General features: G+C 45.2%; 1 protein-coding gene across 2 annotated transcripts in view; it reads left to right on the forward strand.

Moving 5' to 3' along the window:
* MRAS (muscle RAS oncogene homolog) overlaps window positions 1–3,953 on the forward strand; it is a 38,309-nt gene extending 34,356 nt beyond the window's left edge. For both annotated transcript variants that reach the window (XM_066553622.1, XM_066553623.1), the window contains exon 6: window positions 3,010–3,953. In XM_066553622.1, coding sequence (XP_066409719.1) covers window positions 3,010–3,109 — 100 coding nt within the window. In that variant the 3' untranslated portion in view covers window positions 3,110–3,953. The remainder of the gene's footprint in view (window positions 1–3,009) is intronic.
* The last annotated feature ends 18,279 nt before the right edge of the window (window positions 3,954–22,232 follow it).

Consider the following 22,232-nt stretch of genomic DNA (forward strand, 5'->3'; position numbering starts at 1 on the left):
CTCCCTTCCTTACTGCCCATGGATGGGACGTGCAGGAGTCATGGCCCAGAGAGTCAGGAGCCAACTTCTGGGGAGCCAGGTTTTCTTGGGGGTGGGATATTTCTGGTGTTTATTAACTTTCTTGTCCTGTATCTGCTTAGGTCTGTTACTAGCCCTTAGCTACCTGTGCAGGACATCAGTACCATGCCCAGTAAGAAGTAGCTGTGGCTGTAATGAAAATATTTTATTCAATGAACAGTGCAAAACCTACTATAATGGTCAGCTCTAAAAGGCTTGCATTGAAAGCTCTGGACCAGTAATTTGGGTTTTCATAGTTTTGTCCTCTCAGGATCTTGCCTTGCTAGAAGTTAAAAAGGACCAGCAAAAAATTCTACAAAATTCTAATTCTGTAGGTGACTTCTAACATTTTCTGCTCGCTAAATGGAAAAAATTAGGCCATTTTGTATGAGAAACTGCATGACCTAATGGCTAAGCCCCAGGTTTCCTCAGACTGCAGAGGTTTGTTCCCAGTTCTGGCATGAGCTGCCTTTGCTCGTTTTGGCAGACGCGCTCTCCGGGCGAACCCCTGCTCGGGCTGCCAGCAGGGAGGGACTGCCTTCCCAGAGCCCGGCTCCCCTGCAGGAAAAGAGCTGCACACACATCCCAGTATCTCCCTGATAACCTCAGTTCTCTCTGAGAAGATTTGTTTTTCTGGCACTAGTTGTCTGCCAGATTTTCTGGGCCCTCATTTTTCATGTTTTGGGAGGGCACTGAGCTGAAATCATGCTCCTCCCTGCCGCGCAAAGCGCCTCGCCCAGCAATTAAACCACAAGGCACTTATTCACAGCATATCTGTACTTGTGAATATCCTAGCAGAGCCTCAAGCCAGCCTCCATCAAAACCAGATGGTACTGCCCACTCTTCCCACATGTCTCAAAAGCAGAGGGCAGAAAGTCTTTGGAGAACTGAGTTGGAAGTGTCCCAAGCTCTTTCCCAACTGTTCTCTAACTCAGTATTAGCTGGCTGGATATTACTTTTGTGTTGCAGCAAGCTCTTATCACCATCTACTCTGCTCTGCAGGAAAGAAAAACAGCCAAAAAAGATGGAAAGGCTTTGTTTGCTTTCTCCACGTAACACAGCTCCAAGCAGGCTGAAAGGAGTATTGTAATGAGGCATTACTAATTTCAAGCCCTGAAAATGCACTCCATAACCTCAAAAATAAGTGGTACACCTCAGTTTCCTGAGTAGCTACTGTGAAATCCATGCCAGCCTGTGATGTCAAGGGCACCAGCAATGTTCACAAGAGCTGGAACTTGGGTTAAGTCAGAGAGCAGGAAGATGCTGTATGATCTGGCTGGTCATTGGCTACAAAGCAGCTTTGCTTGGTTTTTGGACTTTACAAACTGTCCATAGTCAAGGGTAGCATCACCTATCAGGTATTGTTTTTCTGGTTTTCAAGTAAGCTTTTTCAAATAAAATGCAAATTTCAGCTCCTTGATAACTGTCATTGACAAAGTGCTTTGCAAATGAAGTGCTTCCTCAGAGCCCTTGTGAGCTCTCAGGGTGAGGATGCTTGTTCAGGGTTGCACTGTTGGTGCTTCTTGCACTTGGCTGATTCCCAGTTTATTTAGCTTCATGCAAGAAACTGTTGTCTGGAAGTAATCCAGAAAGGAGCAGGGTGATTGAGTCCACTCAATGGATGTTTTAAATTTCCTGTGCCCCTTTTATGCTGCAGCAGTGCACACACAGGAACTGTCACAGCAGAAGCCCTGAGCAGGCCCAGGGTGTGGTTTCTGGATCTCTAAAACAGATCCAGAAGATCTAAAACAGATCCACAGCTTGTGGTCACTTAGTGTTTATCCAGATTTAAAGTATTTTTTTAAATTACATCTTTGTAGTTTTGAGCTTTAAAGTCTTATGTTTTTCACATCTCCAGCCCTCATATTCACCAAGAAAAAGTCTTACTAGTCAAGGCTGAGTTTTTCAGGTAGTTGCAAGAATTTGGAAGCTGAGGCTGTAAGAGAAACACCAGCTAAAGCCATAGTGATTTATGCCCCAGTGATGTCTCATCCTGGTCTGGATTACTTGGTATGAACACTTGGTTTAATGCCTGGAATATTACATGACCAAGAGGCTGCTTTTGAACTGTTCAGACTCTCAGGTTTGAATCTATGGAAGCTGCTGGTGTCTGTATGTTTTATCTTGCACTAAAATCTGCATCTACAGGCTGCCTGTCAGGTGTTTGAGCTACAGAGCCTTCACTGGATTTGCACTGCTGGGCTGGCAGAGTAGCTGCTGCAGCTGGGTGCAGCTGCAAACAGGCATTTGGACAGTACCTCACCTTACTGGACAGGGAGAAGTCCTGAACAGAATGCTTCAGAGGCTGCTCACAGCTCCAGGGCACACTGCTGGAGGGCTCTCAGCTGTGTGTTCCTGGTGGCTGTGACTTCAGACAGCCAGGGACATCTTTCTGGGATCAGCTCATTCTCTGTGCACCAGTGCTCTTCACAACATCAGAGGAAGCCAGAGTCCCTTCAGCAGCAAACTCAGTTTATTTTTTAGCTCCCCTCCATCACCAAGTCTGCATGAGTGCAGCTGGCTAAAGGCAATGCCAGCTGAATGGCAGAAGAGTGTATTTCTCTGTGCTCTCTGTATCTCTCTCATCCTCTTCCCTACTGAGTGTCAGCAGTGTAATGGATGAGATTGCATCGCTTGGAGCATCCCTGTTTCCCAGAGGAGCCCCCATGGCAGGGGAGGAGGCAGCAGTTCACCATGGGCAGCTGGAGGCATAGTGCCCTGGCAGGACATACATCCCTGCCATTATCCTTAATGGCTTCTTTCCTCTTTCCTGAAGAATTCAGGCCAGGCCCAGCAGTGTGGCATGAAAAGCCATGCAGTGCTGGAAGGGTATATGGAGAAATGTATACACATATGCACACCAATATACTGCTCTACAGGCTGCCCAGGGCTCTGGATCCAGCCCAGCCTTATGTCTCACCTGCCTGCTTTCTTCTCTGTCTCCCAAAACAGGCAACAGATCCCAGAGAAAAGCCAGAAGAAGAAGAAAAAGACCAAATGGCGGGGGGACAGAGCCACGGGCTCCCACAAACTCCAGTGTGTGATTTTGTGACAGGACACCTTGGGAGTGTCTTGGATGCCTCCCTCCTCCCCTCCTGACCCCCCAGCAGCCCGGGTGAGGAGCTGCAGCCCGATGCTGATGCCCACAGGGCCCCGTGGTCCCCGGGCTCCTACGGCGGCTCAGACCCAGAGCAGGCGGCTCAAAGGGTCCGGACCCTGGAGAGGGGCTGCACGTCAGGGCCAGCGTGGAAGCTGTGTCAATGGGAGGCAGAAGGGATCAGCAGGACCTCAACTCTCAAACATCCCCAGCACCTTCCAGGGGCCTCCATAATGTTTATAAAAACAAAACAAAACAAAAAAACAAGGCAGAAGTTAAAAAAAAGTGTTGGTTTGATCTGCAAACATTTCTCTTTGTGACCCATTTCTGAACAGCCTTGAATAGACCCCCTGTTTGGTACAGTTGTCTGTGTTTGTGGGGGAAGGGAAAGGGTTTTTCTTTCTCTTAATTTTTTTTTTGTCCTCTTCTTCTTTTTTGTTGTTTGCTTAGCAAGTGCTGGGTTGCAAAGAAACAATGGCCAGGCTTAGATTTTTTGCACTGGACTCTCTCTTGGGCAGCAGTGCCAAAACACAGCTTCATATGAAAGTGCATAGATTTGGAGGAAGAAAATTAATTCCAGCTGCTCTGGGTGCTCCAGACATTGTGTCAGACTCTGGAGGGTTGCCAGCTCACAGACCATAAACTCCAGTTTAGGAAAGGAGGTTTGGGCTTGGATTATATATTTTTTTCTTACCCTTCGTCAAGAGGTTTTGTTTCTGTTTTGTAACTTCGGACATGTCAAACTTAAGGCATTTTGTTAACCTTAAAGTATTTAAATTAAAGCAATTTACAAATGGAAGGGTATTTCATTTTTGGGGGAGGGGGGTGGAGGGGAAGGGAGAGAGGAAGTAAAATCTGAACTGAATTTGTTGTTTGGGTGTTGAATTTCTCCCTCATAAATGCATGTAAAGTGGTGTGATCTAAATCACTCTATTATTCCTTAACCTTTCCCTGCAAAGCCACTCGTGGGTAGATTAATTGTTTTGCTTTTCCCAGGCTCATCTCACACACACAGGAAACAAAATCTGTTTATGGAGTTTGGCTCAATGTTTCTTCTTCTCCCTCCTTCACCAAGTTGGTGACTTGAAAGGAAGAGGTGTTTTTAAAATTATTCAAGTGGGATGGGTCTCTTCATAAGCTGACTCTATCTAAAATGTCTCCCTGAAAACAGCAAGGACTAAATATGCCTTATGAAAAGACAAGGCAAAAACCCTGCAAGCATTCAAACTGCCATCTGTAGCACCAGAAATATGGCTGTGCACATCCTGGAGGGGCCACGTGTTCTTTCACACCTTTCCTGGCAGGAAGAACTGCAGTAGCAAATTTGTCTTTAATGGTATGTCATGTGCTGGATTGAATCCATTGGCTCCATTCACATGGTCACCAAATCTGTTTAAAAGTAGCAACTTGCTTTTCATCACTTGAATCCTATTCAAATATGCTTTGTGGGCATGATTTAAAATATTGGCAGAGTATGAATGCCTGTGATTTATGTGTCTGAGCACAGAAAATCCTGGTATTGGATATTGAAGATATCCATCCAAGATGATGATCATCACAAACTTAGTTGTCCGTACTTGTCTATTTGCCCCCAGATTTAATTTCTTGACCCTTTGCCAGGCCACTTTTTAGAAGTGAGTTGGCTGCTGATTATTTTTCAGGTGAATGAGGGTAATGGAAACATGTTCTTAATTTGTCCAGTCTTCATTGCAGCCAGAAGATGGCAAAGGCCTGTGGCTGGCTCAGCAAGCTGCTTGGAGTAATGCTGGCTCTGCTGCCTCTGTCCCCTTTGGTGTGGTGACAGATGCTGGGGATGGATTAAGCAGAGGGATATTGGAAAGAAGTGTCTCTCACAGACTCTTAGGTTGGATGTGGGCCATACACTTCAGTGAAGTAGCAACATGCTGTGTCAGCTGAGATGTGGCTCCCAACCATGGCAGCATTTCTCCCAGTGCTGGCTGAACAGAACTGCAGCAACTGAAGCCATCCACTTCAAATCCAGTAAATCAGAAATTGTCTGATGATCTTTGCAACCACCCCATTTCACCATCACCCCTGTAACCACTTCCCTACCAGAATCCGTGTCTAGCCTGACTGCTGGCTTAATAGTTTTAATTATACACTACTAATGCTATGGGATCCCACACAGAAGAAGATTATGGCAATTTCAGGGAACTCTTTTAATGCCCCTTAGAGCCCTTCCACTTAAAAATAACTTGATTTCTGCTGAAACACCTCATCCTTATTATTTTTATCTAAACCCTTGGGAATGCTTGCCTGAAAACAGCATGTGTGTCTCTTGAGTCACATCTGCTGCGTACTCAGCACGGCATGTGAGAAATTATCTGTTTTTTCTAAAGCTTCTTAATTGTTTCTTCAATTCCTTTAGCAACTAACAGCTGTTGCAGAATAATGGAGAGGAGGAGGAGGGGAAAGGGGCAAATTAACAACAGAATATGGAGTAGTGGCCAGTGGGGAAAGCATGGCTGTTTTCTTCTACGTTCATCAACTTGTTTACAGCAAGGAGTGTTTTCCAGCAAGGATTGTATCTCTGACAATTCTAGGGTGCTGAAAATAGCAAGGTATACAAAGCCTTCTGCCACCTAACCCACCCTGTCATATTCAGGGCTGCTGGGAAATGGAGAGCACAGCACCTACAAACCTGGTAGGGAGACACCAGTTGGTGACACAACAACTGCTGCTGTGGGTGGCTTATATTTTTCTGTGGAGCATCCAATGGATAGGGACATTTTTGTTGTGGTCAGGGGCAGTCTGGAGAAGGATCCTGTAAGGGCACACCTGGGGCTCATTGCCAAAGAGCTGATGGTCCAAGTGACCTAACATCATCTGATGTTAGACCTGACCTTGCTTTCAACACACAGTTTCAAACAAGATAAAAAGAGGAGTAAAACCTTACAGATTTATTGGTATTTAATAGCTGAATAACCTCCTTTTTCTATTTTAGACCCTGAATAATATTTGTAGAACAACAAACCAAAACTATTAAGCCACCTAAGATTTGGCTTTGCAAAGGTGTCAACACCTCCCTGACCTGGGATCCCATAGCGTTTGTACCACTGCCATCAGGTAAATCATGTTGCTGTTTCTTCTCTCTGGTCCTGCCTATAAGGTAGCCACTGGCTTTGTTTTCTTACCAACTTCTGAGGTGCAGGACATTTATTGTACCAAGCCAAGTCACCTGTTTTTCTGTTGACCTCATGTCTCTCAAAAGGGGGATAGGAAGGAAGAAAAGGAGAAGTACCTGGTTGAAATAAATACACATTCCTTTGGCATGAGCAGAGTTTAATTGTCCCTCTCTGCCTGCCAACTCTAAATGGCACAAAAGCCTCATAACAGCAAAACCAAACACCACCACCCCACAGCTGAGGAGGCCTGCAGGTGGTGGCCACCTACAAACCTGCTGTCTTGGCTGCCTCAGCCAAGGCCAGGGCTGTCACTGGCAAAGCTGCTCTGTCATAGCCTGGGTACATATAAATAAACCATGTTCAGATGATGGTGCTCAGCAGCAAAACACTGGAGATGGTGAACAAGAGAAGCAAGTATTTAACAAGGGGCTGAAATTGCTTGGTTTGGATCAGATATCTCAGTTTAACAAGAGGCCATTGCCGTTTCTTGCTCGGTTCCTTAATCTGCAATTATTAATTTGGCCGGCTCTTTTAGCTTACAGCTGTACTAGAATTTGCAAAGTAGGACAGGCTGAGGGGTTTAGACATACATGGTGTGTCTTGTCTGGAGAGGAAATGAGCATTATTGGGCACAGAGAGGACAGCATTGTAATGCCGGGTCAGATTTTTTTGTTTTAGCTTGTTTCCATCCTCAGGCCAAAATGGACTGCCCAGTGATTTATTCAGCTCCAGTGATTTCAAGGGATGGTCCCTAAATGCTGCTGAAGTGCTTGGGAAGAAGGTGATCCTCCTGAAAGCTCTGCTAAGAGTAGAATATAATGGGGAACACAGAAGATACTTTAAGAGACACAACTTACAGTCTACCCCAGATATCAGAGTTCAGATATTTATTAAAGAGGGAGACAGAGGGCTTGAGAGAAGTTTGGCATTAGGGAAATAGCCAAGGCCTTTGACAACTGCCACATCAACCTGTGTACCTTGGAATGGACAGAAGAGCTTTGTGTCTGGAAATCTGCTCTCTGTGAGCTGGGTTCAGTGCCAGCCTACTCTATCTGCTGCAGGCTGGGCAGGAAGGAGGAGTTTTAGTGCATTTATTAAGGACTGCATTAAAGTGCACAGCAAATATGACAGTGAAAAGGAGAGGAAGGATGCTGTGGCATGGGAAGTGTTGCTGTTCTTGGTCACTGCTCCCTGTGCTGGGAGGTCTCCAGCAGTCACAGAGGCTAAATTGAGTGTTCTGCATTTATGCATTTAATGCCATCTGAAGGTGCCTGGGCTATCCAGGGCATTTACCTGTGAGTTTCAGCTATAACACAAGACCTATGGGAAACCTGGGCCCTTCTGGAGCAGCAGCCACCAGCCAGGCAAGGATTCACCTGAGCATCTCAAATGGCTCCACATGTGTACCTTGGGCAGCCAGTGGGTGCTCTGAGAATCCTCTTCTATTTCCCAGCAGTGCTCTGAGAGAAGTCAGTGGATATTTCAAGAGTCTCTGGATATCCTAGTACTTCTCCTGCAAAGTGATGTCACCTGTGTTTTAGGTGACAATGCATCTAGACAAAGTCTGAAGTAGAGGTCACCAATTTTGTGAAATGTATGAATTGCATTTTGCAGCCTAGGCGATCTCATGAGTATCAATTGCACAATTAGGCTGTAAATAATTCAATATTTGGCTATCAGGGATTCCATCAATATTATGCAGGCCTTTTGCTTCCTTTTCTCTTGCATGCAAGGGAAAGAAATATTTCATAGATGATCTCACAGATGGCTTCTGGGATGACACAGAAACCATCTTGCAGCAGGAGATCAGGGATAGTGATGCCTGCATGTGCTGGATCCCATGATAGGGAGGCACAAGGTGTTACAGCAGAGAGGTAGGCTCTGTTCTCAGGGAGTTTCCCACCACTGTGGTAATCACTGCTGCTTCTCTCCAGCTCCAAGAAGGCACTCATGAGTGGCCAGAGGTCAGGCAGGTCAAGACTTCCTGAGGCAGGAGAAACATGTAGGCACTGTGTCCCTGCTGTGCCAAAGGGAGGGACCAGGGAAGGAAGGCTCACACCCAGCAGTGGGACCTGCCAGGTGGGTGAGTGCAGGGGTTACTGCTAATGACAGGAGGGGGATGTTCAGCAGTGCTGAGTGCAGAGAGACAGCCAAAATCCCGTAATTCTTGCAGTTTTGGGACAGCTTTTTAATTCTTTTGAATTTGGGGATCCCTTTGCCAAATCCTGGGGGATCAGCAACATCATGCCCAGCCAAACACAGCAGTGTGACTTTCCACAAACATTAGTGCTCCTCTGGTTTCCATCCCTCCTCCCAGGTCTCTCTCATGCAGACCAGGACATGTACAACATTGTCTGAGAGCTCGCACTGGGCATGTGGTCAGATCCAGGAGCCCGAGAGAGGGACTCAGGCAACATCCTGGATTTGGTCAATAAGAGAGCAGGAGTAAGAGGTGAAGGAAGGAGCTTTGTGAAACAGAACCCTGTCCTGTAAAGCCAAATCCTCTGCAAATCTGGGCAAGAGACATTGTACAGCTTGTGATTAAGACAATCTCTGCTGAGAAGTCAGCCCAGCTGAACGAGTCACGAGCTGCTCCTTGGGCTGCCACACACAGAGGGGGTTATCATGTGGCTGCTGTGACAGCAGCTCCTCTCACTACAGAAGTCAGGCCCAGCCAGCCCAGACCCAGGCAGATACTGGGCATGCCTCTTTGCAGCTCAATAGCCCATGTCCCCACAAAGCAGGGAGCTCTTTTCTGCCAGCTCCATAGTAAGAGCTGTGTTTCAAACAACAGTCCCTGGGATGGAGCCGACAGCAAGCAGGAAATTCGAAGTTAAGGCTGATGCTCCGGGCTTTGCTCACACAATTGTTGAGGTTGAACAAAGCACAATGATGTGAGCTGGGGACAGGGTGCTACTCACCCTCCCCTGGGAGCTTCCTGCCTTGCCTCGTCTCATCTCAGTCTCCAAACTTTCATGAAAGCTTGTGCTGGTTTCTGGCATTGAGTTTCCCACAGAGCTGGTCACAAAGATTTGTTCCCATGGTTTCCTTGCTTGGCTTGGTGAAGTCTCTTTGTCTCCCCCAGCACCCTTTGGGCGGCAGGGTAAGAGTGGTGCTGGGGGTGTCTGGGCAGCCTTTGGCAGAAGGTGCTTTGTGGGGAAGAGGAGGTTCAGCAGGAGACAGGGAAAGCAAAGCAGTCACATCATCAGCATAAAACACTTAAAGGCAAAGGTGGCACTCAGCTAGGTTTTTGTTGATTTTACTTTAGCACATAAAAATTGTTCTGGGAAAATTCATGTGACACCTGCTATGATAAAAGAATAGAGAATAGAGAACTAGAATAGAACTAATGAAAGAAGTAGAGAACTAATGATTTTTCACTTCAGGATATTAAAGCATTCAAGAAAAAATCCAACCTCTTGCAGTCAGGACTCTTAGAAGCAGCAGATCCTGTTCCATAGGCTGAAGAAACAAGAGCACAGACATCTGAAATGTAGACAAAGAACAGGGGCTAGTGAGATGCCCAAACATCAAACACTGCTGGGACTTGTGACCAGTTTGTTTCAAGCTGTAAAACTATAATTAACATAGACTTAGCTGAAGATAAATATTAAATGCAAAAAGAAGAGGTCTAAGTCCAGCTATCTCAAGAGCTTCAACCCCTGATAAAATCTGTAAATACCTACTAGATGTAGGCTGCTTTCATAAGTGGCATTTTCTCAGTATTATCAAATGATTTTTCCCCCTAAGCAATCTATTTCCTCCCTAATTTAGGATTCATCTTATCACATCATAGAGATAAACTAAAAATGGAAAAGGTCACAAGTTCTACTTAATTTAGGGGGAAAAAATACCCTTTGTAAAATGCCTTTGGACTTATTTACATTACTGCTTTTGTTTTTCTTAGAGAACAAAAGCTTGACTCCTGCTTGTCCCATGGAGCCCTCAATACCAGTGACTGGATCAGGGACGGGCTGCCTGAGGAAATCAAACCTGTGAGCACCACCTGGAAGCTGTGTGAGCCCACAGATAAGTTGCTGGTTTAGGTTTCCAAGGGTTGGAGGCTACTGCTTAATTTTAAAATGACAGGTCCTGTGGTAATGTTCTCCTAAGACAACAACAAAGAAATGGCACCTCCTAATGCCAGTGACTGTCCCTCCCAGCAACCAGAGGGCCACCAGACCTGGCCGTGTAAATAATGGCACTGATGTCTGTGTGGAAAAAACGACCTCTGCTTCTTGAGACAGGAGTTAGCACCAGCCTGACCAATGCTCCAGGCTGCTGCCTATTTGTTTATGTTTTATTGCCAACTAATGCCAAACTCCAGGCTTAGTCAGGTCTACCAATACTCCAAGTTGGATTTCCTCTTACTGTGACTAGGATGGGACTTGTAGCACTGAAAATTCACTGGAAAGTCAGTCTAGGCACAGCACAACATTTTGTTACTGCCCAGCTGCCTCTTGTCTGCAACAGCCTTTTACCACGGGCTCTGAAAAGGTGGGACAGAGCTGCTGCTGCTCCCTGGAGAGAGGTAAGTGCCTTGAATTTGATTGTGTGCGCCTGGGCCTGTGTCTGCTGCATGCCTCTATCATTAAGGGGATCTTAGCATCTCTTTAGGGCAATTTGGCTTTACAAGAAATGAATTATCTGCATTGACCAGCTGAGGGCAGGAACAATTTGTCTATGTTTTCAGGTGGTATCAGAATTAAGTGGTGGCTTATATATAGATTAAGCCTCAGGAGAGCATCTGTGATGAGAGATGACCTTACCTGCCAGGTGGACTGACCTTGTCCCAGCCCAGGCTCTGTCAGTCACCTGCCCCTTGCAAAAATGTTCAGCAGCAAACACACACACGGGGTGGGTGGCACCTGGCATGAGCAGTGAAGTCAATGCAGCCCAGGACCCCTTCATGTGTGTGCAGTGCATGTGCTGGCAGCAGGAGTGCTCAGCACCACTGGGAATGCACTGGGGTCCTTAGTAAGGGCACATTAAGCTTTTCCAGATCAGTCCTGCCTCCCTCTCTTGCCTGTTGGTGCAGAAAATAACCCAAAGAGCAACTAAACAGCAGACAAAGAAAGCTTCCCTAACATCTTTGTGTCCCTTGTCAGTGAGGGCTGGGAGTAAAACTGTCCCAGACACAATGGTTAAAAAAATGCTGAAGGGGGAGAGTGTAACAGAGAAACTACAATGTGCACTTGTGCTGGTGGCGGATGTTTTTTATTACTGTTATTGGTTATTCAAACACTTACCCAAAAAAAGAAAAGGAGAAGTGGAGACAGCAGCCTCAAATCAAACAGATTTCAAACACTTCACTAACTTTTTCAAAATATATTAATCTTCCAAGTACTCTTTATCCTGTTAGTTAGATTTAAATAATCATGACCTAGTACTTACTAAATAACTACAATCTTTTGAGAGTTCATATTTATAGTCCAGATCCCTGCAAAACAAAGGGCAGAAAGAAATCCCATTTGGATGTGAATATTTAATGCAGCATTTGGAAAGCTGCTGCACTGACACTAATTTGAGCAGATAATCAAATAAGTATTAAAACAAACAATTGTGCAGACATATAATTAGAACAGGAAAAGGTTCTAAGTTAAGCCAATAGAAAATGGTTTATAAAGCCCATTTGATCACAGCCTTTCAAACAGAACTGGAACAAAACACCAAGGCTGTTACTTTATATAATTTGGGATTATAGATCAGTGGAGGTACCAGCAGTGGCTGGAATGTAAATACAGGATGGATGCTGGGTCTGTTCCTCAGGGATGCATTTCAGAGCCTGCAAATGTTAACTGGAGCCTTTCTGTTATGTCAAACAGGCTTTGGGTCAGGATCCATCACCCTCTGATGAGGGAGTCCCACAATTCCTTTATTTGGCAGCTTGCAGGAGAAGCAGAAGTAAAACATATTGCAAAAGCCAGGCTCCAACAGGAGTTCTGTTCAATTATGTCTTAACATTAAACTGTAGCTAATGTGCTTTTACCAGATGTCCCGATGAAATACTATTACAAGCTGGTGCATTGCATTAATTAAAGTGAAATTTCATAATGAATTCTTTTTTCAAGGCAGCAGGGATGAATTGATGACCTACATAACCTCCCTTTGCTTTCCAAACTAATGAAATGAATCCCCCTGGTTGTGGCAGGGGAGCGGAGCAAGCTGTGCTTTGCATCCCAGCTACACACTGCGACAGGAAAAAATCTGGGCACTCTCCACAGAGATTATGGCTTGCCTTTCATTGTGTCTAGCAACAAGAGGGAACTTTCAGAGGCAGGAGGACTCTCCATTAAGGCACCTTGCATAACGGGAGGCTTTTGAAAGCTCCATTAAAATTCTTGGACAGTGCCCTCACAGAGAAGCTGGGGGATAAGCTGGCTGACCCTCTACCTTATAAACTGGCACAAATGCACAGACAGTTAAATGCACATTTGTTCAAGTTTAAGAGGCTTAGAATATGTCATTAAAATATAATCCACAAGGGACAACAAACATGCCCACAGCTGGCAGGCTCAGACCCGTCTCTGCGGCGAGCGCGTCGGGAGAGAAGCGCGAGGATCAGCATCACACAGCCCGTGTGTGTGGGGAGCTGATGGGAGGAGGGGAGGCCTCTGTTCCCAGGCATATGTTTTTAAAAGAGAAAATATTCCTGTGAATTCTGATTATGCCTGTGTTAGTACATTTTGATCCATGGTGGTTAGAGATTAAAAGCGATTTATGGTGTTGCTAAGTCTCAGCAGTCTATATTTCACTGAGCCATTGCAGTGCAATCAAAACAGTGCCTCTACCAGTGCTGGATTGTGCCAGTGAGTCCTAATTGCCTGAAAGATAATGGTGTCATTAAAGTCTCTTGCCTCTGTGAGCCTTGTACTCCCCGACAGAAAAGATGCTTTTACTGTTGGTTTCAAAGGAGCCCTCAGTCACTGCTAAAGCACATTGTCCATTCAGAGGTATTGGGAGGCTCCATTCTGTAGCTCCTTTATTTCTCAACTTCTCCCTTCATAAGTAGTGGGCAGGCAAGAGCAATGGAGAGAAATGCAGAAAAAAATATTGACTTTTCAACAAGCAACACAAAATATAAATCAGATATGATTCAGTTAGACATCATAAGGGAAAGAATTGTCTAAGATCTTGCACTGGTTTAGGCTTCTAGCAACGGAAATGGAGAATGCTTATGTATAAGGAGACACACTCCACAAAAAATGCCAACTTCACCAATAATTTTCAAGTCAGTTGTCATTTTGACAGAAAAGCTATGACCAGCTTCTTTATTCATACAAGAGGCATGTGGCCCTGCAATTACACCTTAACTCATGGCCATTCTTCTTTCTGGACAATTTCAATTAAGAAATGACCTCTCCATAAAACATTCAATTCTGCTACAAGATTTATTCCTGTCTTCATCTGGCAACATCTTCCTGAAAACCAGACAGACACTTATGCAGGTAAATTTATCACTTGTCTATTGGTGTGAGTTTTCTTAAACAGAAGAAGGTTTTGCTATTATTATTTGCCTGTACTCTGAATCTTGTTATTTCTTGTGCTTTGAGAATCACCTTTCTATTTGCTTTGCACAGTGCCCTGCTCACTCATGGAGCCTGTCTTCACTGGCTCAGCAATACCAGACCACATACATATGACAGTGACATGCAGAGGAGCCTATAACAAGAGTTTTCTGTATTTGTGCCATCCAAAACTGAACAGAGATGTATTTAATCTCTAAGACCACAGCAGTGTCAGGACATGTCATGTCTGCTGAGTACAGCAAGAAGCTTGGTTTGCACAGGGGCTATAGTCCACCCAACCCGCTATCCTCATAAAATCCTTACAGCTAAATTTACACTCAGCTACCCTTAACAGACTTAGGGAAGGCCATTATAACATAATCCAGAGTGCTCACCAAGGCATGCATTACACAAAAAGTGCTTGGCCTTGCTGCTGCAGGGTATTTTCAAGCAGAGAAGAGCCTCCACAAATCAGCACTCAGATAATTTTCCTTTCATACTTTCCTTCTCCTGGTCGGCCTTTCTCCTAGCTGTTGCTTTTACTCCTCCAGCTGTTATCTTTCCATCTTCTATCCATGTTATCCGTCATGGTGGGTATAAGAGCCTTTCTTCGTCGCATCACATTTCCGGAGTACTTTGGAATATTCTGTTGTAGTTTTGCCAGATTCTCCATTTGTTGAAGACTTACTGGCATTTAATGTTTTTTCTTTGCTGAAGCCTTTTGAATGTTGTATCTAAACTACAGTTTTGCTCAGGGCTGTGCCTGTAAGGTGGCACCAGAGCAGGGGCTTTTTCTGAAGGCAGGAGGGGTCTCAGCTGGATGAGTTAGAGGGGCCTTTCACATGGAGGGCAGTAATTACACAGAAGAACTTAATGCTTCTTGCCTGAAATGTAAGTGGCAGAGGGCGAGTGTTTAAACCTCAAAACCAAATTTGGAGACTCCTCCTCTTCATACAATGCAGTAGCCTGGAAAGGGCCAAAGTGGTCATTGATAACCACACCAGAAAGCCCAGGGCAGCAGCGTGGGCAGCTCTCCCCAGCCTCTCAAATCCATTTCTGCACACCAGGCCCTGCCAGGGACTTGCTCTGATGCCCAAACCCTGGAAAATGTGAGCTCAGATCTTAATCTAGTGTATTGAAAATAGACAGAGTTTTACTTGTTTTTACAAAGAACCAGAGCACGAACAGCAGTAAACCCATGAGCCTTTTGGCTTAATCCCATTTCAGACACAAAAAAGAAACTCCTGCCTGACAGCCACAGCCTCTCTGGGAAAAGTCAGCTCTTCCTATGTTTCCCTAACTATATTTACTCTGCCATGTGCTGTCATCCTCCAATCCTCCTTGAGTGTCACTTGAAGAAAAAAATCTGTAGTGAATTATAATGACAATACATTGAAGATGGCTTACAGCAGAGAATGGCACTTCATAGCAGCAACTGTGACAAATCTGGGTTGGGAGAGAACATTGTGCATGTCCCAGAGATTAGAGCTTTTAAAATAAAAACCTCATTCGTGTTCCCTGGGGCTTTTTAATGAATTGCCACATGCAACAATGCCTTAAACGAATCATTGGTGATTATCCATCTGACTGTGGCTCAATGATTACAGAATAAAAAAACAGGCAGCATCCTGAAAACTCTAAACCTACTTGAAGAGGTCCACTGATGCTAAGGATAGTCCTATTTAAAAGGCAAAGAAGTAGAGGTCACCAAAGGAGAGGTGGGACGTCTTACTGTGGTTAACATTTCTCAGCAAGACAAAACTCCCACATCTGAGCCATGGACCAGTTGCACCACACACAGAATAAGGGTAATAAGTGCCAGTCAGATCCCAGGATGATTCAGACACCTGACTATATGAAACCCATGTTTTGCACTTCTGGCAAGAGCTAGAACAAGGCCAGGAGCAGCAGTACGGCTGGTGTGACCCAGAGGGAAGCGGTTCTTGGAGCACGAGGATGCAGTCCAGTGAGGGTTACAGGTCTTACATCTAGGACAATGGACGTCCTGTCCCATCCAGATATCTGCTTAAACACATCAACACTATGGCTTTTCCCTCTTGGACAGATATGCTGGTCACAGCATTTAACTCTGCGTTTGGCTTAGGGGTGCAAGGGAAGAGTCTAAACTACCACGGCTCCCTCTGCAGTTGCTGGGTGAGATGAGCTCCTCTCCCTTGTAACGCAGGCTGTCCTGTAGATCATGCTGCAGCAAAGTCTACCACTCTCCAGGGACTGTACAGGGGTTCTGGAGACTATAACCCAAAATGCCTCAGCTTGGGCTGTGCAAATACACACCACAGCACCAAGTAGCAGTGGAGACTTCCAGCTCCCTTTTCCATCTTTAACCACTTTTCCAATGCCTGTGCACTGGCCCTCTGGGACTCTCCCAGTGCTCCACAGTCTGTACAGCCCTAACCACCCCTCTGAGTCCAGAAGCATGTTTTAAAGCATCCCAAACTTGATTGCTCTGAATAGCCTCTGCACATACAGAAGGAGGCTGATGCATCCCAATGCACTGGGCTTGCTGCTCATGGAACACAGTGTCCCTCTGCCTTTCCCAGGATGTCCAGATGCCCAGCAGCCTGGCTGGCACATTCCCAGATATCCACTAGCTCACTGCCTGTGCCACTGTGGAGCTGGCAGGTCCCCACACTTCCTCGACGTTCGCCCCGCATTCATTTTCTGTTGCTCCTGGGCTTGGCAGTTTCCAGGGTAAATCTGGGTCAACATCTTTCCATAGGATTTCTGTTCCCTTCCTGCCATGGCTGGCAGAAGGGGATGTGCCAGGACAATACTGAAGAGCCATTGACTGATGAGGAAGGACAGGCAGGGAATGAGGGTTTTTTGGTTTAACTATGTCAAAGCTGTGCACAAACACAGACCCACAGGCATTGCAAGCAAATGTCAGTAAAAATCAGGCTGATGTACAAAAATCTCTTGTTGTCTCCAAAAATTGCACAGATTCATTTAAATCCAGTGGGAAATTCAGTGTTTGCTTTTTTACTGTGATTAATAGCTATTCAGGTTTTCAAAATTTTAAGCCTTTATTCCTAATATATGTAACAAAGTAAGTTTAAAACCATAGACCACTTCAACTCTGAATGCTGGGAAACCCACAGGAAAAAACAGTCCCAGCCCTATTTCTGTAAATGTGCAGGAGGATCAGTATGAGTAAAAGCTCCTGTTAGTTCTCTCATGCTTTGCTCTTAGTAATTGGTTGATATTTTAGGAATGGAATAATCTGTGGAAGTTGCTTTCTGTAGCATGTGCTGCTAACCCTTTTTTTTTTTTTTCTGTCAGAAAATCCTTTTGAAATTAGACCCAACTCCTGGAATCAACCCAGACACTGCTTTTCAAGCCAGAAGCATATGTATAAGCATCATCAATCATGCCACTGACTCTTATCACTACTCTATATTCACTTTCTACCTGGTTTGAATTCCTAATTGGCCCTGCTGAGCAACTTAGAGCCCTGAAGAAAGTGGTGGAAGGGAGGTGGGAGAGAATGTGACTTTCCAGCTGGGACTGGGAGGGTTTTCTGCAAATTACACTGATAAAGTCTGTTTCCTGGGGAAAATAGACAAGAAGCAGTTGGCAACAGGGTGAGTAAGAGTTGGATGCAATGGGGTATGATGTACAAAAGTGTGTACAACTGGCTCAATTATCATCTGAGCAGTTGGCCTGGCAGCTGCTTATATCATGTGTTTCAGGCTCGTGTACTGCAATGCAAGCACACGAGGAGTCACTTGGACAGGAACGGGGTAAATAATTCAGGAGACAAGGCTGGGTTTCTGATTTAAGTACAGGAGAAGTTCTGGAAAAGGCAGGCGATTTCCTGTGCCACCTAGAGCAGGATTTCTCTTTCTCTCCCTAGGAAAACACTGATGTTCTCCCCACCCTCTAGCTGTCATTTACAGAAATCTCTTTCTCACAGTAAGGTTGTCCCAAGCTGCCTAAAACCATGCAAATTGGGTGGGAGCAGCCTCAGGGACTGGTGACCCAGGACATGCTGATGGCTCTGGGCTGTGCCAGGGAAAGGGCTGCCTCCTCAGGCAGGGATGGTGGGTCTCAGGTACAGCTAACCCAAACAGGGACTGGGGCTACCTCTCCATCTCAGGTGCAGAGTAAGCACCAATAGTGTGCACACAGAGCAGTTATTGCATTGCTTTGCCCCCCTGCTGTCCCCCACCCTCTTCCCATTAAGCAATCACACATGCTGCTGAAAGCCAGGGCAGCTGTATTCATCTATCAAAGCCTGTCAGCTTGAGAGCATAGGCTCTTCCCATTAATTAAGCAAATGTAATGTGATTAGCTAAGGCTGTAAATGTTTCTAGGCCCATTTAGGAAGCTACAAAACACTGAGCATCACCATCTCTTGTTTGCATGTGCTTGTGCTATGTGGGATGCTCCTCTGGGGCTGAGACTTAAGCTTTAAAATTTTTGTGTGTGAGAAAAAATAGGGAGATGTAAGAGAAAGCACAAAAAATGGGTCATGTAGTTCTAAAATTGCTGTTTGAATCTGAAGAAGAAATTAGTTTCTGCACTTTTAAAAGACTTTTGCCTACATTTTTTTTTAATGGATGCAACAATAACTGCTAGAAGCTGAATTTTTGGTAAGAATCTATATAGCTCATTTAAGTTTTCTACTTGCTTTGATGAAAAATATATATTACTTAGCAGCTAAGTATCTAAACTGGGGTGCTTTAGGCTGTCAACCTGAAAGCAAATGGAACAGCCAGTGGGAAGTTGTACACAGAATAAGAAAATTCTTGAAGGAAATTTGAGTGTTATGAACTAGAGCTACTTAGGGATTTAAAGCTGAAGTGGGATGCCTAAATCTAATACTGTGATACTGAATGCAGCCCTTGCCAGACTTTCAGTGTGTACGAACTCCAAAGGCTTAAAGCTCTCCAGATGTTTACAGTCATTTTGATCTCTGGGTCTCAAAAGTGCTCCCACCCCATCCAGGCTGAGCTGCTCAGGAATGTCATGTGAATCTGCAGCTCTTTGGGATCCAGAAATTTAGCATTTCTTTCCCCAGTTCCTTGCACAGGCTTAGCCTGGTAGGTATGCACTAAGAATACCTCAGACAAAGGGGAGCAGCTTAGACCACTCTTGAGCTCCTACAAGGACTTCCTAGAGGCTGCATCCACACATGGATCACAGCAAGGGAAGCCCAGTGCCTGATGTTTCACCATCTGTGGGTTCTGTGCCAGCTCTTGAGATCAAAGTCTTGGCACATCACATACTTTAACGTGGATGTTAAAAAGCCCTCAGGACTCAAATCATGAGAGTCATTTCCTGAAGCTGAATTCATTTAAATGAACCATTCCATCAGACACTGACATCCTCTCTAAAATCTCTTATATTGATCCAAATTCCCAACTTTGTTTCCAGCATGGGTGAAGAAGAAGCTACCATCATGGCAGGCAAGGCAAGAACAGGGATGAATGCCTGGTAAGTTCTTTTCCAGCAAGGCAAAAAGCTTTAGGGAGCCTGGGATAAGAAGGTGCTCCCTGCAATCCTTATCTCACTGCTCTCACAAACATCCTGGGGGACAAAGGGAGGAAAATGCTCCTTGAAATCACTTTAAAGCTTTCCCTGAAACGGGGCAGCACAGCAAAGAGCTGCTGCTCTCAGCAGTCAGGGCCAACAGAGAGCACATGGAGGAGTTTCATCAGTGGCACCTCACAGCCTGGTGCTTTCTGAGGGATTGCTCCTTTGACTGCCCCAGCCTCTTCCCAGGGAGCATTTCTAACTGCTGAGGTAGAAATGGAAGGGGGAAGAGAAAGCTGTTGCTCTAATTATCCTCTCATCTAGATGAATGTGTGATTAGATGTGAGGTTTGCCCTTATGGGGGGTCTGTGGTGCTTGAGACCAGACTGGGCTCAAGCCCAATCCCTGTCAAGAGCTGTTTGTGCAGCTGGGGCCACAGACACACCTGGGCCTTTCTCTTACAACACATGGCTGCAGTTGCTAGAAAGGCAGCAGCAATGCCACATTTTGTGTAGTTTCCTAATGTTGGGATCAGCAAGAAGCAGGATTCAGAGGAGATTCAAAGACCTCTCATCAAGACAGTGCCTTGCTTATAGGAGTTTTTGAGTGGAGAAATTTCCCATCTCTCTTGGATCAAAAGCAGAGAAAAGGACTATCAGGGTTATATGGCCAAAGAGCACTTAGAGAATAGGACAATGCTGGAGTTTCATGTTTTGGGCCTTCACCTGGCTGTTAGCATAACTGAGAGTAAACAGATCTATTGAAATACGGCAGCATCTCCTGGCAAATCCTTTTAATGCTGTTAGACCCAGGCCATCAAATGTGATTCCAGTGAGTGTAAGACACCAAAATATCTCCTCTGACTTATTAGCTTTCAAAGAAAAACAGGTTATCAGTCTGATTTCTGGGGGTGTGTTAGCACTGGAAGCAACACAGAGAAACCTAAGTGGCATTTGGACAAGGTACCCTTGGGTTCCCAGGCCTGGTAAAAACCATGGAAGCCTAATAAATGGGATGTTGTGAAACTCTACTAGGTGTCACTCTCCTTCTTCAGGCAAGATCCCCTGGAGTGTTATAATGCCCTTAAAAATCAGTGGTGCTTAGATGGCTGAATGCTTTCAGAAATCTGGCCTCCACCTTTCTCAGAAATGGGAAATTTTCCCTATGATTTATGCTATTGAGGTGTAGCCTCTGACAATAATAGTAGAAACCTAATTTTACTCAGAGGACTCAAAGAGCCTTTTTCATACCTCAGTTTGAGGTTGGCATTCAGTTAATGTTGATGTAATGTCTTTTTTAAAAAGACTGTAATTAAATTTACCGACACAGTCACCAAAGAGCCATTTATAAATTGTATATATAGCTGCAATTCAGCATCTGTTGTGACTATTTCATTGGGTTAGTCCTAACATCACAAGCTAATAATACTAGAAACAGGGCTATGGATAATTCACAAAGGACACTGTACTCAGTATATAGCTAACAGTGATTAAGTAGTCTGTGCTCTCAGAAGAAAGATAAGGGCCAAAAAGAATAGGTCCCTCGATAATATCAGGTAATTCTTTTATATGGTCCTTCATGACACAGGCATAAATCACAATAAAACCCATCTGCAGATCTAAGGGGTGAAACCATAAATCCTGCTTTATAAATGAAACCTGCACATCTGATAGTGTACATTGCTCCAGATTTACAGCAGCTGTAAATGATGTACAAAGGTTCACAAACCCATTTGCACTCCCTGGCTGAGGAGAAGGGAGGTGAGATTTTACTGGGAAGGAGAATATATTGGAAGATGCAATGAGAGGGACCATATGGGTGTGTGTGTGCATGTGCAAGTGAGAAATGTGTCTTTTACACAGACTTGATTTTACATTTGAGACTCCCTCCTCCGTCCCCAGTTTCTGTAAATTCATGGTGCTGTGTTATGCCTTCCCATTCACTCCAGGTCTGACAGGGTAAATGCAGGTGATGGGGCCAAAGGCTCAGCATTTGCTGCTCACTGGAACAAACTGGGCTCAAATAAAACCTTTCATGCTGGCCAGCAGCCTGTGCCTTTTTCAGGCTGCAGCTTTGCCTGAAGCAGGTGAAACCCAAGTGATCATTTAAGCAAGTGCAGGGTGATGATGATCCAGCACCTTTCCTGGTCATGGCCCATCTTCTGGACAAAGCTGGCCAGCTTGTCCAGCTGCTCCTTCTCCTCTGGGCACTGTAGGGTGCATCTCCCCTGGCAGCTCCACCTTCCTCTGACCACAGAGCTGCCTCTCATCGGCAGCACTGAGCCCCCTTGGGGCCACTCCCCACTGCACCCACAACATGAAACATCTCTGGGGCTGCTCCCAGGATGGCAGGTTTGGGATTTTGGCTTGCCCAGCTCCTTGTGTTGCTGTAGCTCTCCCATGACTGCATTTTGCAGGGTGTGTACTTGTCTTTTCTGTTGGCAGCACAAGACATTATTTGCCTGGTGCTCTTCTGTGGTTTGACAATGCTGAGCACAGGGTAGAGGCTGACTGGGCACATTTTCTCACCTGTGAAATGTTGTTATTTGGATTCCCTCTCCTTCACACTGATGCCTCTGCAGGGGCTAACAAGGGTTAAAGTATTTGTGCCGGCACTTCCCTCACACTCTGCTCCAGCTCAGACAGTTAAACCAAGGCATGGTCCAAAATGTATGACTGATTCTTTCATTTTCATTGCTGGGACTGGGGCCTTGGAAATCCCCTGGGTTTCCTATAACATTTGAAATTCACATTCATTAGGATATTTTCCCAATGGCACTCTCGGAGTTTGGCTTCATACACCCAAAGAAAGGTGGCCTTCCTCACACAAGCTTTTGCCACAAAAGTCTTCTCTAACCTTCATTTTTAGCACTTTACTGTGAAGTTCCAGTAAACTCTGCAGCCAAGGTTAGTGTAATCCAGCAGTGCT

This window comes from Molothrus aeneus, chromosome 7 (genome assembly GCF_037042795.1).
Source record: "Molothrus aeneus isolate 106 chromosome 7, BPBGC_Maene_1.0, whole genome shotgun sequence".
NCBI lineage: Eukaryota > Metazoa > Chordata > Aves > Passeriformes > Icteridae > Molothrus > Molothrus aeneus.